Source organism: Channa argus, chromosome 7, assembly GCF_033026475.1.
Source record: "Channa argus isolate prfri chromosome 7, Channa argus male v1.0, whole genome shotgun sequence".
NCBI classification, from domain to species: domain Eukaryota; kingdom Metazoa; phylum Chordata; class Actinopteri; order Anabantiformes; family Channidae; genus Channa; species Channa argus.
In genome coordinates, this window is record NC_090203.1 from 20,351,635 (window position 1) to 20,368,076 (window position 16,442).

At 40.8% G+C, this 16,442-nt stretch overlaps 1 protein-coding gene across 18 annotated transcripts in view; it reads right to left on the bottom strand.

Moving 5' to 3' along the window:
- The window catches only part of plecb (plectin b), a 107,865-nt gene that overhangs the window by 22,539 nt on the left and 68,884 nt on the right, over positions 1–16,442 (bottom strand). For 10 of the 18 annotated variants that reach the window (XM_067510262.1, XM_067510260.1, XM_067510265.1 and 7 more), the window contains 10 exons: positions 10,943–11,004; positions 7,830–7,919; positions 7,099–7,134; positions 6,350–6,427; positions 6,112–6,216; positions 4,601–4,767; positions 1,885–2,000; positions 1,656–1,759; positions 912–1,031; positions 40–135 (listed from right to left, as the gene is read on the bottom strand). In XM_067510262.1, coding sequence (XP_067366363.1) covers positions 40–135; positions 912–1,031; positions 1,656–1,759; positions 1,885–2,000; positions 4,601–4,767; positions 6,112–6,216; positions 6,350–6,427; positions 7,099–7,134; positions 7,830–7,919; positions 10,943–11,004 — 974 coding nt within the window. Of the gene's footprint in view, positions 1–39; positions 136–911; positions 1,032–1,655; positions 1,760–1,884; positions 2,001–4,600; positions 4,768–6,111; positions 6,217–6,349; positions 6,428–7,098; positions 7,135–7,829; positions 7,920–10,942; positions 11,005–13,414; positions 13,872–16,442 lie in introns of those variants that run through there. The other 8 variants (XM_067510261.1, XM_067510272.1, XM_067510259.1 and 5 more) reach the window with 5 other exon arrangements.

A 16,442-nucleotide genomic window follows, 5' to 3' on the forward strand; every position in this document is an offset into this window, starting at 1 on the left:
TATAATGATATAACATAATATGAAAGAGCGTTAGCTTGCCTCAAAGGACTGGTAGATTTGCTTAGACCGGTTCTTGTCGGTCTCTTTCACTGGCAGCTCTGTTTCTTTGAACTTCAAGAACTGGCGCCAAAGTAGCTGAAGTAAAGTACACAAAAGAGCATTTAAATTGGCAAATTATATTTACATTTTTCAAATATTTTCCCCCGGAAATGGTTGCAGAAGTATAACTAAAAAAATAAAATCTTAAGTGCACACAGTAAAATCTCTTGCTGGAAATGTCATTTCCTAGATTGTTATGTTTAGGTCAAATTTCTGTCAGTAGAAAGTTTAAATCAATTCATAATCATAACGTCCTAAATAGAATTTGTACATAAATAAAAATCTTTTGTTGGTGCACTTGTAATGTTCTATATACGACGAGGTAACATTGTGCCAGTGCATCATTCACAGATTCCCATGACTAGTGTAAACTGATTAGAACTTTTCTCTGGTAAAATAACTTTACTACTTGCATTATCAGAGAAAACTTTACTAAATATCTAATGAGTTTTAAAGAAGCGCGACCCAAAAAAAAAAAAAAAAAATTAACTCAAAGACAGTTACAGTCATGCCACATTTTTGCTTGACGTGTAGCACTGACAGGGAGTGGCAGAGTCGTGTTGAGGATTAGGTCTAACATTATCTGCCTTTTGGCTGCAGTTTCTCAGCACCAGCACTGCCCCACCTACAGTACGACAATGTCTGTCAATCCAGTTCCTTCTATCTGCCCATGGCCAGACATTATGTAAGCATGTCCTTTAATTCCACAGTAATGTCTGATCACGAACCTTTTTCTTTACAATACCCACACAAGCAAATAAACTGTACATCTTTGCCATTGATTTGTGCATTCCATCAGCATCTCAACTCACCTCTATCTCTTCGTAGCTGGTGGGGAATCGCCTCTCCTCAAAGATCAGGACGTGGTGGCGGATCCACTGGATTAGAAGAGTGACCAGCTCGTAGTACTCCCGCCAACGCAGCTCCAGCTCCTGCAGCCAACACAGCAGAAAAAGTAGCTGGGAGGTGAACAACAGCACACAGGAGGGCTTTTCTTCGTCTGCTTCTCCATGTTCGACCACTCACACACCATGTTAAACTCAATTAAGTCACAACAATCTAGGTTCTGTGCGAGTGGACAAGGAGGCAGCAAGCAGAGAAGGAGGAGACAGTGGGCGAAGGAAGACAATGGTGGGCAAGAAAGGGGCAGAAGCATGTTTCTGCATTTTTCCCAGAGTCAATGTTGCCACTTTTACCATTTCATGATCATTACACTGATCATGTTTAAGATAGACTTCAAAATGCAAGGGGGGCTTTGTACAGGCTACTATGCAAATGCTTGTGAACCGATGATGTGTGACATACAAGTGGATCTCTTTGACTTCTGCATTGTAAACAAACATCACAAGTTGCTAATTTTCCTGACATAATTGGTTTCACAAGAGCTCTGTTTCTCTTTGAACTTCTGCTACTGTTGCAAAATACTCCACACAAAAACCTATTTAAAGTCAGAGTCACAAGCCTGGACAGCTTTAATTAAATTCAATCAGTTCAAATTGGAGCAAACAATTGCATTAGCCTGAAGGGTCAGTGCATGAAAAAGATGTTCTGCTTACATTGGTCCTGATGCCATCAGGCACTTCAACACGAGGCATGACATCATATAAGGATGATACGTAAGTGATGATGGACTTCTCATCAGGATGTGGGACATCAACATCTGAAAGAATAATATGAAGTGCAATTATATGCCATTTTTTGATACAAATGTATCAAAATAACCAGTCAGTTGCAAAAAAAGAGGGTGAACAAAGCATCTGATATTAACAGATATTACTAATTTACCCTCAGGATCCAGAAGACGTGTCACTCCCAGGTCTTTCTCTGCCACATTAAAGGCCTGTTCTAGGTTTTCCAGGTTGGTCTGCCGGTACACTTTGCCCATATCGATGAGTCTGGGACTAGGGGAACACAAACATGGATACTTATTCCTCAAGAGATGAAGGTAAATCTTTGAGAGTGAAAAATGTTCATAAAACTTACTAGTGCCTACATTTCAATACTGGCTGACTGTTACATAGAGGATAAATTCTCAAACGTTTTCTCAAAAGTTGCCAAAATCCATTTGACAAACATGTAGGACCCAATGGATGCTGAACGTAAAAACTAATATCACCTACTTTCTTTGCATGTAGTGATATCTTTCCTTGTAATGTATATACAGCCTATCACACATCAAACTGTCAGAAGTAAAATTTACATGATTGGCTTAAAGTCACAAACATGCAGAATTAATTACATTTGTACAGGCCTGCACATTTAATGTGCATGACACTTAATCTAACAGCAGCGGTGGAAGGGCTCTGAAGACTTCTGCCAATGGCTATACGCTGCAAAAGTACTCGCTTGTTCACTTTCTGAATAACTGTACCAACACCTGTCTTTTTGTCCTCTGGCTGTTTGACTCTGGCAGATGTCAGAGCATCTATAGGTGGGATGTAATTCATAAAGCTGCCAACATATCAAAACTGACATATTTTAGGTCAGCAGCTAGCCACAACTTGACTCCCAGAAGAGACAAAAGTTCAAATCTCCAATTATCACAAAATTATTTAGTGCTACATCTCATCTCTTTCATCATACATACATACATAACAGAGCGTCAATCATAATATTCTAATGCAGTGCTATGCATCGCACAAAGTCAAATGTGCAATTCATATCCCTTCAGCAGAAATTGTGATATTTAGTAAGGAACATTAACAACATTTAAATCCGATTCATACAGCTCTCTGATGCATAAGGTGGAATGGCCCTCATTTCGTCTATGAACAGAAGAAGATGGCACAGGCCGAGTTCCCCGAACAGAGCTGCTAGGCTTTGTTGGTCTACGATAGCCGTTTAAGCTCTGAGCTTCTCTTCCATGAAAGCTACGAGACCTCCATCCATCGCCCAGTTCGTCACTGTTAAAACGGGCCCCTGAGCTTTGTGAACCCCACCCAGGGTCAAAAGAGGATCCTTCTGACGGGATGTCCTCACACAACATGACCACCTTGTCGTTCATATTGCTGACAGATCCTGACACGCCACCAGTGAAGCCCAGGCTTCCCTTTTTACCCTTAGACTTCTTCTTTAGACTGAGCATCTTAAAATCTGCCACAAGTTGCTTGTCTAGTGTTGAATAAAAAGGTTTTGCTTTAGCAGCATTAAATCATCTTTCCGCAAATCTTGTGATGCCTGTAAATCCATTCATTGCATTGTCTTCGGTGTCCATCATCATGTAAAGATCCTCTAATCCTCGTGCATGGCTGCTGAGATGACTTCGCCTCTTAGAGGTGCAGCAAAGTCACTGCCTTCTCATGTTTTCTACTGAAAATATCAATTGCTCCCTTTGTTAGTCCAATTTGTAAATTTCTAAACCCTCACACAACTACATACATTTGAATAGACTGGATGGACACTTGCTCCGCACTAGGATTCCGTGAATTATGCCTAGGCATGAAGCAACGCCACAGTTTTCATGCAGCAGACACAGAATCCTACAGTAACACCCACACACCACACCCCTGACCTTTATGAAAGGCAGCATTAATCAGCCTCAGGTGTCTCCAAAAAGAAAAAAGAAAAAAAAACCAACAACACAAAAAAAGGTGAAGGATACACGCTCAATTTTAAGGAAACATGCCCCTGCAGGCATCTCTTTCTTTAAATTCAAGCTACTTCTTGACATGAATTTAACTTTGCTTCTAATACCGCATTGCTCCACGAAACCTTTTTGTCATAACATCGAAAAGGAAAACCAACCAATCACCAATTGTATACACAAATCAGCCTGAGAAATACATGCACATTCATTTCCCATGTCAGGACACAAAGCAGTCATTAACTATTAATTGTACTGTAAAGCTTTGGGTGAATACGCATATTTTGGGTTTAGATTCTACTTTTAATAGTAGGTTCCCAACCATTTGAATGAGCTAATCATATTTAATAGAAGAATTATCATCCTAACCCAGCACTAAAGTAGGTACTGTATTACTCATAGTATTAGTATAGTATTTCTTGCCTAAAGGCCTGAAACATTCTTGGAAAAGCATTAAAAGGGGGAATGAGAAAATATGATATTTTTACAGGTGGATCATAGAGAAAGAGCCTAGACGAATAGAAAGACGTCGTTACTTCAGCCAGTGCAACTACAGCATCCTGTATTCCCTGCATTATTGGATATATACTTATTTCTGTCTTTCCATTGAATATGATACCATTAGAAGTCATGTTAGAAGTTGAATTTACCTTATGGAATAGAGTCATTGTGTCAACACAGAGTACAAGTGTTCTCTTTGTAGGCTTAGCCTGGCTTTAGGAAGTGTAATTTGACATTTGGAAACATGCCAAGGTCCCTACTCCTGCTTAAGTGCACTCCATATCCAATAAAACAGAAATGCTAATGTATCACGACAAGTCCCAGTCATCAATGCAGGGATCCGAAAAGCTATAATAAAGCACAGCACCATTTACGTGCTGCGGGATTGTTTTTAGGCAATAAACTGGCCACACTCACTAGTGCTTGTGTATGATGGCATTGAAGAGTTTGCCATCCCTCCAGCTGGTGGTGAAGTTGTCACAGCGGATGCCCTGGTAGCTGTCCGTCATCCTCTGGGACCAGAGCAGCAGCTTCTCCTTGGCGGTCATGTCTTCAGACTGTCCATTGATCTGGATATCTGAGATCTGAGAGAGTGCAGGCAGACTGAATGTTAACACAGAGGAGAATGGATGATCTATAGAGCATATGTACGGAAGAAATGTGAAAATAAATTAGTCATTAGTGGAAACCAAAGGGTGTGATTTACTGAACCCTTAATTACCCAGCACCAACGATTAATTTTTAGGGTGATGTTAATCATCATTTTCCCGCCCAAACAATTAATTTGTCTCTTAACAAGTAACTAACCTTGATTCATTTCCAGATTTTTATCTGGATATCTTTCTTGGCTGAACTGTCGATTAGTACAGTATATTACATATTTATTATTATATTATTGTTTCTCTTTCTGACTTGGCTCACGGGGTGTAGCAGGAATTCTGCCTGAGATAACAATGTGACTGTGCCAACCAGATAAGTATTTATTTGGAGATTTTAGGGATGGAAAAGATGAGTCATAGGTATCAGTTTCTCTGTTTTGTGTGTCTGTGCTTGTCATGAGTTAGTACTTGTGTGCTACTCATTTTCTCCTCCTTGTATAGCTCTAACCAGCACATCTGCGGCTTTTGAAATAAGAAATAATTGTAAATCTATGCTTACCCCTCGTTTGGAGGTTTTGATATGATGACAGTTTAAATCCAGATCTTTCAGACACCGTTCATTAATGCCAGAGCAAATTAAATGAAAATTAATTTCGAATAATTGTGTGATTTAACACCAGATTACATGGTAATTGTACTCTTCCCTTTCATATCTATGACTCACCATCAGCCACAACCCATTTATTTTCAATCTTCTATAAAAACTGTAGGAGCATTGTTTCTATTTACAATGTACTCACAAGAGCACCTCACCAAACTCTCTTTATTTTCCATGCCAAGCCTCAGCTTTTTTCAACTTGAGCCTGAACCATCTGATATTAGAGGGTGTGGTCCGGCCTATTAGGCTGATGCCTTGGGATTTCTTCCTGGATACTCTTGGTGTATACAGGAAAACCTGTAAAAGACCTTGGTGTATAGGATGTGGTTGTGAGTGTAGCATATCAAAAGTTGGACACACCTTCCCCTCGGGAGTCGGGGAGAGAGTGAGTCAGACATACGCACTATGATCGTGTTTCATCTCTTTATACCGTTGTCTCGACAGGAAAACACAAGGCTGCAGTGTTAATATGTCAAGATGGCCTTAAACAACAGTATGAATGTGGTGAGAATGATGTCATTTGATTAGAAAGTGTATTTTTTTTTTGAGAGGAATTTCAAAGATCAGAATCCACTCTGATTGCTCCAGGGAGAATGGGAAATGGCAGCTGACAGGTGCAGATCCCAGAGACAGTGATGTACAGCGATAATATAATGTAACACAACACTGACTGAGGTGGAGACCTGGAAGTGAAGGATGATGGTCCATATTAACCCCAACGTCAGCTTGGGGTTTCCATCTGCTATGTCATCATTTCTGATGTTGACCAGCTTGACCTGGGAAAGAAAAACAGCCACATCAGTGGTCACAACATCACCTGAATACACAGATCTTACAGTATGTAACAAGCCACTGTCATTGTTAAGTTTCCAAATGCATAAATACCAATAAACTTTTATTAAATCGTACCTGACGGTGTCTGAGGAAATCCAGTGCTATCTGTACATTCTGCAGTTTGTGGAATCGCATGCGACCTTTCTCCCTGGGCTGTGGAGGACAGAGAAGCAATAAACAAGTGTTTAGTCATAATAAAACACTATTCTGTCAGAGATGAATCCTTTGGAGTACTCGTGGTCGAGGACGGTGGAAGGCATTCTTTAAAAAACTTAAAACCAAAGTTTGGATGAGTGGTGAAACTCAAATGAATGGTTAAACATTTCAATTCATACTGTGAATTTCTGATGCAAAATCTTACTGTTTTCTTTATCTTAGTCCTGTTGATTATCACTGTCTCACAATAAGGAATGAATTTGCATTGGCTGAGCCAATAAAACCGTTTTGCATTATTTTAGCTACCTAACAACAGCAAGCTAAGATCAGCTTGTGTTGCACAGGATCTTTCTCCTTTGAATATCAAATGAATGTAAATCAATACAATAAAATGGCTTTAAAGTAAAACAAAAGGACAGCATTCCAAAACAAATACAGAAAAAATGTTCGAAAGCAAAATGCGAAGCCTTGCTAGTGCCAAAAACTCACCTATAAACTGAAAACTATAACTGAATATTACAATATGTGGTAACTATGTGGTGAAGCAAACAAGATTGCCGATGAGACAAACAAAAATCAAGCAACCTAGAAGTGGTCACCAAGCACAGCCCAAAACACAGAGAGAGTGTTAAAAAGTGATAGGATGCCTTATTTACAAACCCACTCACCAAGCGAACGCTCCTGACCACGTCTCTCTCCCTCCGCTAGCTCCAGCAAGAGCAGGGCAAAGAGAGGAGGCCAAGGCCAGAGGGCAAAGATCAGCACACACAGAGAGGAAGGTTAAAGGAAGGCAAACCGGAGTGGGAGGAAGAGGAGGAGTAGAAAATTAGGGAAGAAGCACTGATCAGATAAGAGTACACTTCAGAAACATACACACACATACACACAAAGTTAATGCGTTGAGGCTATGGAGGCATCGAGGAGATGAGCAGAGCTGGTGGAGAAGAGCGATGAACTATGGCAGCAGACGAGCTTTTGTACGTCTGACTCAAGTACAGTGTCCTGCCGCAGGCTTTGCAATTAGCCTGGTGCGTACGTTTTGAGATTTTAGTTGAGGGAAGGCCAACTAGTGCATGAGATGTCCGTTTTTAATAAAGTAAAAAAAAATAATTCTAACAGAAAAGAACTGTCTGATAAGATTCGCTGCAGAGATTGAGACGCAAACGTCACAGTGTAAGTTAATGGATCATTGTTTAACAAAGTGCAGCTTAGGTTAAGCTTTGACTAACAAATAGGCTGTGACTGGTTACTAGGCCTATTGCTTCAGGGAAGATATTCGAGACTGATTTAAGATTAGTAATATTAGTCAGGGTTAGGTTTGGGTTTAACAGATGAATGACGCAGAGCTTTGGCGTATTTGACATGGTCAAAACAAATGCGAGATCGGGGGAGCACTCACCAGTGTTTCTCCAGAGAGGACCTCCAACAGAGAGATCAAGTTATGTCCATCTCGAAGGTCTTCATACAGGTCTGTCACGTGACGCTGGGCCTGGCAGGAGACAAAAAGGGGAGATTATTTTAGACCAGCCTTAGTTCAGATTGCCACCTATTTCTCTTGAGGAGAACTGTGCTACCAACTATAAAACCAGGAACAAACGGCTGCTGGATTTATTTTATTTATTTTTTTCAAATGGTAGTTACTCATTTTGAATACTGTGACTTCGATGAATGTTCTCCAGGGTCTTGCAATAACAGCCTGACAAGCTTTTGTTTTCAGGATCTTAAATTACTACTGTGAGCTGAAAGAGGAACTTAATACTGGTTCTAAATCTGTTACCAAGTTGTGTTGTATAAATTATCTACATTGCTCAGGGCGTTCTCTCTTCAAGTACAATTCTACTCAGGTCAGGTATGCATAGCTGTAAGCAGCCAAGCCTTCTCCAAATGCCAAGAGCAGCTGTCATCCCTTGAGTGTGATTGATGGGGCTATGAATAAAATCAGATAAGTGAGATAACAAAAGTGTGGCCTAAATGTGCTAAAAAACGATGGGGTTTTATTCTTGTGTTTGCATTCACAATCAATTGCAGTCAGAATGGGATTTTTGTTGTGGTGGGATTTAAAACACACAGAGAAGTAGGTGACAGAGGTGGGGGGGAAGGTGTTGCAACAGAAAACTGGATGCGTGAGCAGCCCCCATGCAAGTCAGACACTGACCACACATTTATTACTGTCCTGCTCCAACATGCTAGCACCTACCTCTCCCCTCCAGTGCTGGGCGAAAGTGACGAATGACAACGGGTGGATGAGTAATGGAGAAATGGAGGGGAATGGGGAACAGGGAGGATAAGAGCAGAAATGAATGAAAGTGGAGTAAAGAGAAATGGTTAGGATGAAAAGGAAAGGAACAAGGAAGTTTATTTATTTATTTATTTATTTGCGTGTTCAAAATTCAGAGTTCTACTGGGTGTGTTTGTCCGTATGAGAGAAAAGTTTCTCTGCAAGTTGCAACAGTGGCTGATTTAAGTTGGCATCAACTTTGATATGTTCCTCCCTGCCAGTGGAGCGCAGCTGAGGGTACAGTTTGGATCCTTTAGTGTAAATAATCAACACTGTGGCCACTAGGGTTCACTGTCTCCACACTGAAGTGCTAAACCCACAAGACTCCTTGTTTAATATGTTAAATATCCAAAAATGTTTGATAAATCACCTTGATCCAAAATACAAAGAAACGATTGTTCATCTTCTTTATCCAGATGATGGGTTTTACCGTTACCCACTATCCTCCTCATTACCGTGTACTGACTTATCACCACCCCTCAGTTACTTTGTACCGAGGGGCCTGTGCCTCAGGGTCATATGATGAACTGCACTGCTGTTGCTAAAATGCAGGTGTTAGGCTACAAGTTGCCCTCTCACAATAATAAAGAGCTTTGTAAACGTTTCAAGGTGAACAACATGAGTGAGCAGGACTGACAGGCCCCTCATTCTGGTCCCTTCATGCTGTCTGGAGACAAAACACTTAACATGCCTCAGGTTTTACAACAGAGGACGTTTACATTGTCTTGTACAGTATAAGTCACTTGAACCCTGAAGGGTAATTATGTCAGCCATGTATAATCTGAACCTGTAGTGTTTTCTGTAATCAGCTACTTTGTGGGAAACTGCGTGAAAACAACTGACATTCCACTGTTCTACACAATAGCAAAAGATCTACTGAGCAGGGGAAACAGCTCACTGGACCTTTACAGCTTTTTACAGCTGCACCCAACCTATAGTCTGCCTGTCAAGCCATCCATTAAGCCATTAAATCAATTTAACCCGAGCAGAGCAGCCTCGCACATTCAGCCACAGAGTTAACACTTTCCCCACCAAAGGCGGTTTTGTCTTTCCAGATAAATTCATTTGTGTACCGAAAGGTTTCCGAAAGGCTGTTAAAGCCTCCAGTTTCAGTCAGGGCAGGAATGCAGGTAGCGTCTGCACAGCACATGTGCTACCGCTGGCCTTAACCACCACGGGCTCCGGGCCGAGACCAGACTTCGCCTTTTCAGAAGGAGCTAAGTGACTCCAGATGTCTATGAGTCACCCTCCCAAATTTACGGTGAACACTTAAGAGAAACAAGAGGGAGTAAGTCAGATTCGGCTCCAGTGGCAGCAGAGTGCACGTTCATGGAAAGGAAAACACTCTTTTTGTGCTTATTTTTCCCCTCTTGTTGAATGCCAGAAAAAAAAGTATGAATGGCTCTGTGTCTGTGGGGTGAATATACATATAATGTGGAGACACTTAATTTCAGGAGGTTGTAAATGTATCGCTGCCAATGGGAGTTTCCAGGAAGTGGCACAAGCGCCTTTGTACGTTGGGTATATTGTGTTACAGGGGCTAATTTTTCACTTCTAATGAGGAACTCTGGAGTGAGGAATATGCCATGTTTGACTTCACCCCCATCCTGAACTGTTTACCTCACTCACTTAGTGAGCCATTGGAGGGCTACAATACAGAGTGAGGTAGGTGAGAGTGGACTGGTGCTGATGGATGGATGGTCTATCAGCTGCTGACAGACTGGCCTTCTGGTCACCGCATCCCATAATGGTGCAATATAAGCGACCAATTTGAACCAATCACAGACAGGCTAATATGCGTTTATGTTTGTCAGCACCTTACAAAGTTCAGGTGATGGATGGCTTATATTTTAGATACTCATAACCTGTCACTATCCACGGCCTAAAACTGCTGATGGGACATCTGACGCCTCCATTATAAAATGTAGTTATATGTGATTATGGTACGTGGATTCATTTCTCATTAAAGATAGAGAGAATATATTATAATCACAATCAGCACCTTCATTCGCAGAGTAAAGAAGCAGTAATTTACCACGTGTTCATGAGGTTTAAAGAAAGTGGACCTTGTGAACACTTTTTGGTGGAGTTCCATTTGTTCTGTATAAATGTACTTTGTTCATAAGAAAACAGATATGGAGCACGGTGCTGGGGGCGTGTGTGGGCGGAACACGAGCATCAGTCTGCACTGAGAGTACAATAAGGAAAAGTGAAAGTCGAGGACAGATCCTTACCTTTATCACATGCTTGTTCACCCATTTTGTGAAGGTCTTTTTCTGCACTCGGTCACGTTCATCTGCAAAAACAGAGCAAACAGTTAAACGCACTATAAAAAAATTCCTATATATGTTTTTGCCTTTGGTGAATTTAAGTCTTTAAAAACACCAGCTTGCACAGAAAAGAAAAGAAAATTCTCTTGATTTTTTTGCCCGCCTGCATCTGAGTCTGACCACATCAGAGCATACTCATTGTTGGCAGATTCACCCCTATTGTTTAGATAATCTTTTTTTTTTTTTCAAGGTTGCATCCCACACTAACATCACTGTCAGCTCTGAACAGAAAAATATAGGTTTCCATGGCAAAAAAAAAAGAAGAAACACAAAAAATACTCTTGAAGTGTCAAGATGCTCTGTATTATTACCCCAGGACATGACATTACTATTAGAGGCTGCAATTTTCCAACAAGAAACAACAAGATCCTGGTGAGGAACACACCTACAACGACAACAAACCTGCATACACCCATTCCCATTTCATTTTGCATTCTGAACTTCAAGGCCAAAACCACATCAAGGTGTGGCAGCATAACATTTATTATGGACTCAGTAGATGGATCTGTTTCTGATGTGAACCCATGCGATCAAAAGTTTGTGGTTGACTGAACAGTTCTAATGTCACCGCGTAACAGAGAAAAATGACAAATGAAGCAATCGGACGGGTTAATGGATTTCGCCACTTCATGCCACTTCATGTCTTTTTACCAAGGAACTCAAATCCACTCTGTCACACAGCAAATGACTGGATTCACATTGTGCCAGAATGGCTCTATCACAAAGTCCTGACTTATCAGTTTAAAGAGAGTGATCTCAGTGTCTACTGTATAATGACACACCTAACAATAAATAGCAAAGGGCAGTGATTCAACATGGAATAGATGCCTAGAGGATATATTTGCTTTCTCAGTAGAAGGCAAATCTGCATGTGTGTTTCCGCAGAAGCTTCACATAACCTCCTCATTTACGAACTAAGCCAGCAAGAACTGAGCTTTACTATCTAACCTCTGTGCTTCAGTTTCCTTCAAGAGAGACCAAATGTCATGCAGAGAGGAAGTTTACTGATGATGATGATGACACCAACATTGGGGTGTGTCTCAGAGTTTTCCCAAAGGACATGTACCTTGACCTGTTGGTCACTGTGTTCTGATCACACAATGTTACTCAACCCTGTTCCAACTAATGCTTCTCTGAAGCATGTGAGTGGATCAGGGCTGAGTGAAGTTCTACATGCAAACAGACACAGACAAGTTTGAGCGAGTCGAGGAGTTTCGTGCTGAAAAGTGTGGTCTTTAGTTACAATGATAAGGTTCTTGTACTTTCATTTTCTTCTAGTTGACCCGTCTGCTCTTATATTAGAGGGAAATATTGTACATTTTTTCCACCTCCATTTAAATGACAACTTCAGTTATTAATTACTAATGGAATTTTACAAGCAAAAAGATTTAAATAAAATAAATAAACAGAGATAAAAAAAAAGTCAATTACAAATGGGCACTTTAACTTATACATCCCTGTGTCAATAATAACGATATAATATTGTAATTAATAATAGTATACCACAATCATTCGTACCGCACAATGCATACTTTGACTTTTTTATTCTAATATTTCCATTCTGAGTTTTTGAATGAAGCACTACTAGAGAGTTAGTACACAGTTACTGATACTTAACACTTTGTACCGGTGAGTATTTCTGCAGCATGGTATCTAAATGTTGTTTGACGTTAAAGAAAAGCAAACACACAATCTACAAGTGTTGATGAAGTCAACACCTGTATATCACTATGTACAGCGAAACAGGGCTTTAATTGAATAACCAATACTTGACATTTGCCAATTATTTAAATCTAATGATTAAATAGGAAAAAAAAGGTAAAAGGCACATCATTCATTCTACATGCATACTGCTTAATAGACTGTGCTTTGACTTATCGCAGTCAAACATGTTACACAACAAAAAATGTGAATGGATTTTGTTGACCATTACAAAGCAAGCAGGCGGTTTATTCATATTAAAGGGGGGAAGGGGGTAGGGGTATCCTCCTTTTAACTACTCTAAGTGGAAACAGTGCATAGTAACTCGTCCATCCCCATAAACTGAAGCTCAATACAAAGTTAAATTACAGCGAATTATCTCCTAACATTGAAGCTCACCTGCAGCATCTTCCTCTAGAGCTTACTGATGCACTAAATCATGCATTATACAGCACGTTAACCAACCAAGCCTCAGCAAAAAACTTCCTCACGCTCTCGCAGACAAAAGCCTAGATCACTTGATCACCGTCCAATGCTGAAATTACGTGAAATGCTTTTCTCCCCTCTTCCTGGAAATCTTCTGCCCAGCAGCTTCTCACCACACGCAGGCACAAACAGATCGAGATAACTGCTTGGATCTTATCTGCTTTCCGTTAACTACAACCATACTGGTACCTTTCCTGCCGTCTGTAGCCTTCAGCATCCCCTGGTAATAGCCATCGTCTGAGAGCATCCTGTCTCTGCCCAAGCTGTCACTGGAGAAATTCCTGGACTTCTGTTGCTGAGAGTTCATTGTCGCTGGGTGTCAGCGCTCCGGAAAATAAACCTAATGATAAGATATCCTTGGTGCTTCCCCCCTAGAAAGGAACTTCTGCTTTTCTTGGCACTATCTGTTTCTCTGATCCTCCCTTAGTCCCGGAGTATGCAGTCCTGTGGCCACAAGCTGCTCAGCACGTCACAAACCTATGGTTTCTCCCTCCTTCTTTCCTTACAACCGCCTCAAACTCTTAGTGGGTTCGGCTCTGCCCTTCTTTTCCTTCCTTATGTGCTTTCCTCCCCCTTTTTCTCCAGCTCTGTTCCTTTCATAGTAAATGGTGCCTGTTGGCTATAAAGTCCGGGCCTGTCCTTGAGTGTGATGTGTGTGTTTAGTCAAGCTAGAGTGTAGAGGAGATAGTGGGTAGGGCTCTGAACACACCCCTTCCTTCTTGCTGCGTAAGGCAAGGAAGAAGAGGCCGAGGCGAGGAGGGGCAAGGTGTGGTCGACCTGCATGTTCTTAACTTACCTGCATCGCTTAAACTGCTTTGTTTGCGCAAGAAAGCACACACACAAGCTGAGTCACTAGGAATAATCAAAAAAAAAAAAAAAAAATACATGGGACTATAAGTCACCTCCAACAGGATCCTATAAAACAGTTTTTCAAGTCATACACTCACATACAGAAGCACACACACACACACACACGGTTGCATGGTTATTCATTCACAGCATTCATTAAACATTTTACGTCACTCACTATGATGAAAAAGGAGAGGACACTACCACACCCTGAACACTGATTTACTGAGAATGACAGAAGCTCTATCTTAAGCACTTTGAGTGATAAATTCATCATCATTCAGACTTGATAATGGTGTATAATGTCTTTTTTTTAATTCATGCTTCTAGTTTGTCTGTGTTGCCGCTTGACCTGCTAGCAATTTTTCAGCTTAATGGCACATTTCCTACTCTGTGGTATTTAATCCAAACAAGTTACAGCAGCATCATTTCCTGCAAACCAGATGGTTTTGGAACAGCGCTTGTATTTAGACTGGCATTATTTGAACAGTGTTTAAGGTGAGTGCTTTGGGGTTTTCCTTCCAAGCACACAAAGTCATTTCTTCGAGTATGATTAATCTATACGAACACACAGTAGAAGATTGGGATGAGTAGACAAGATTCATTCATTCATTCATTCATCATTATGGTGGCTAGAGTGGAAAAACCATAGAAGCATAGAAATTAGAAACTGTACATTTTATTGATTATGACTTCAACCTCCCTTTTGCCATTTGTTGAAGTAATGAGTTCAAAGTCACAGTATTTATTGGGAGTTTATCCAACTACTCTGGAGTGGCCCCTATATGACTAGTACGTGCCGGCGGGGTGTGTCAGACCACTGCTGAGTTCTGACCCTCTAGCCCCCAGGTGGGTATATATATCCCATTTCCCCACCCTGACAGAACACTATCTGGAATCTAAAACAACTTTTTTTCCCTCCAGAGCATAGGGTAGTTAACATTACCTGTATGAACATGAAAGTACTTAATGTGTCAGTGTAAGTGTGTCTAGGTGGGAGTGCAGGAGTGTGTCTGCTGTGCTTTGACTCATTTTGAATTTTGAGACACACCTTCGTCGTTCAATACACTGTCTAGGCAAGCTAAGGAATTAAGGAGTGGTATGAGGGTAGGCAATTACATGTGAAAAAGTAAAGGAATGATGCCCAGTACAGAATGTATTTACGTTTTTATTTAATACTGCTTTTATTTACTGTATACAGCCTGAAAATGATCCAGTACATGTATTAAACAGTTGTACCATATAACGCTTTAATGAATGAGAATATATAAATTAGTAGTAGATTAAAGATTAAAGTAGATAAGCATGAAATACCTGCACACGCAACGGTTACTGAGAGCTCAGTGACATTCTGGCAGTGAAACATGCTTGGACACCTACAATGGGAAACAGGGGCTAGAGACCCAACTGAGACCAGTTGAGGATGCAGAAAGTGTGGAACAACTTGCTCACGAGAGCTTTCATCCAAAAAGGAGACATATCATTACTGCCTCAACATGCTTATTATACTCTGCTCCCTGGCTTGATCCAAACAGGACGGATCCTTCTTCACATGCGCTGAGACACTGCGCTAAAAACACGTGGAGAGAGTATTTTTTTTTTTTATGAAGTGACAATTAGGAGGTGTGACTGTGCTATTAATTTCACAGGGTTACTGGGCTTCTTCGTCTTGCATTATGAAGGAAACGCATCCATACTACAGGCTGCCTCAGCTGTCAGCCTAACAACAAAGATCTGTGCTGAATGATTGCTGGATGTCTAATGAGAAACTCTGGGTGCTCAATGTTTCATACACTCATAAATCCAACTGTGAACATGATAAACATTATAGCTATTGAACATCGGCGTGTTTGAACTGATACTGCGATCACCCTGACCTTAGCTTTTAGTCCAGATCGCCTGACTGTAGACACTCCGCGCCAAGATCATGGCTCTAGACCCTGGTTCCCAAACAATGCACTGTATCATTGCGAAGATGGTTTGGTGTAATTACTGTAAACACGTCCCACCACCAACATCATGCTTTGGTTCTGTCCCACACCAGTGCTTGTGGTTTTTAAAACCATAAGCCCAATTACTATCCCCCCCCCTTCCTACATTGTGTCAGAACAAAGAAAATTAACAAAAAAATCCAGATTTTACAAATTATTATTACTAACTCTTAAAGAGGGAAAGATGCAAGCAATGAGTCAAACACTCATCAGCTCTTTCACTGATGCCTTTACTGGATACTAACAAAAAATTGTGGATCTTGCAGCCATTTAGGGTTAGAACAGCCTGTGTTTAAAGACTCGGGGACTTCATTCCCAAACACAGCAAACAAATTAGAGGAGAAAAGAATTCTAAGAATGTCTCATTATGGTTTTTG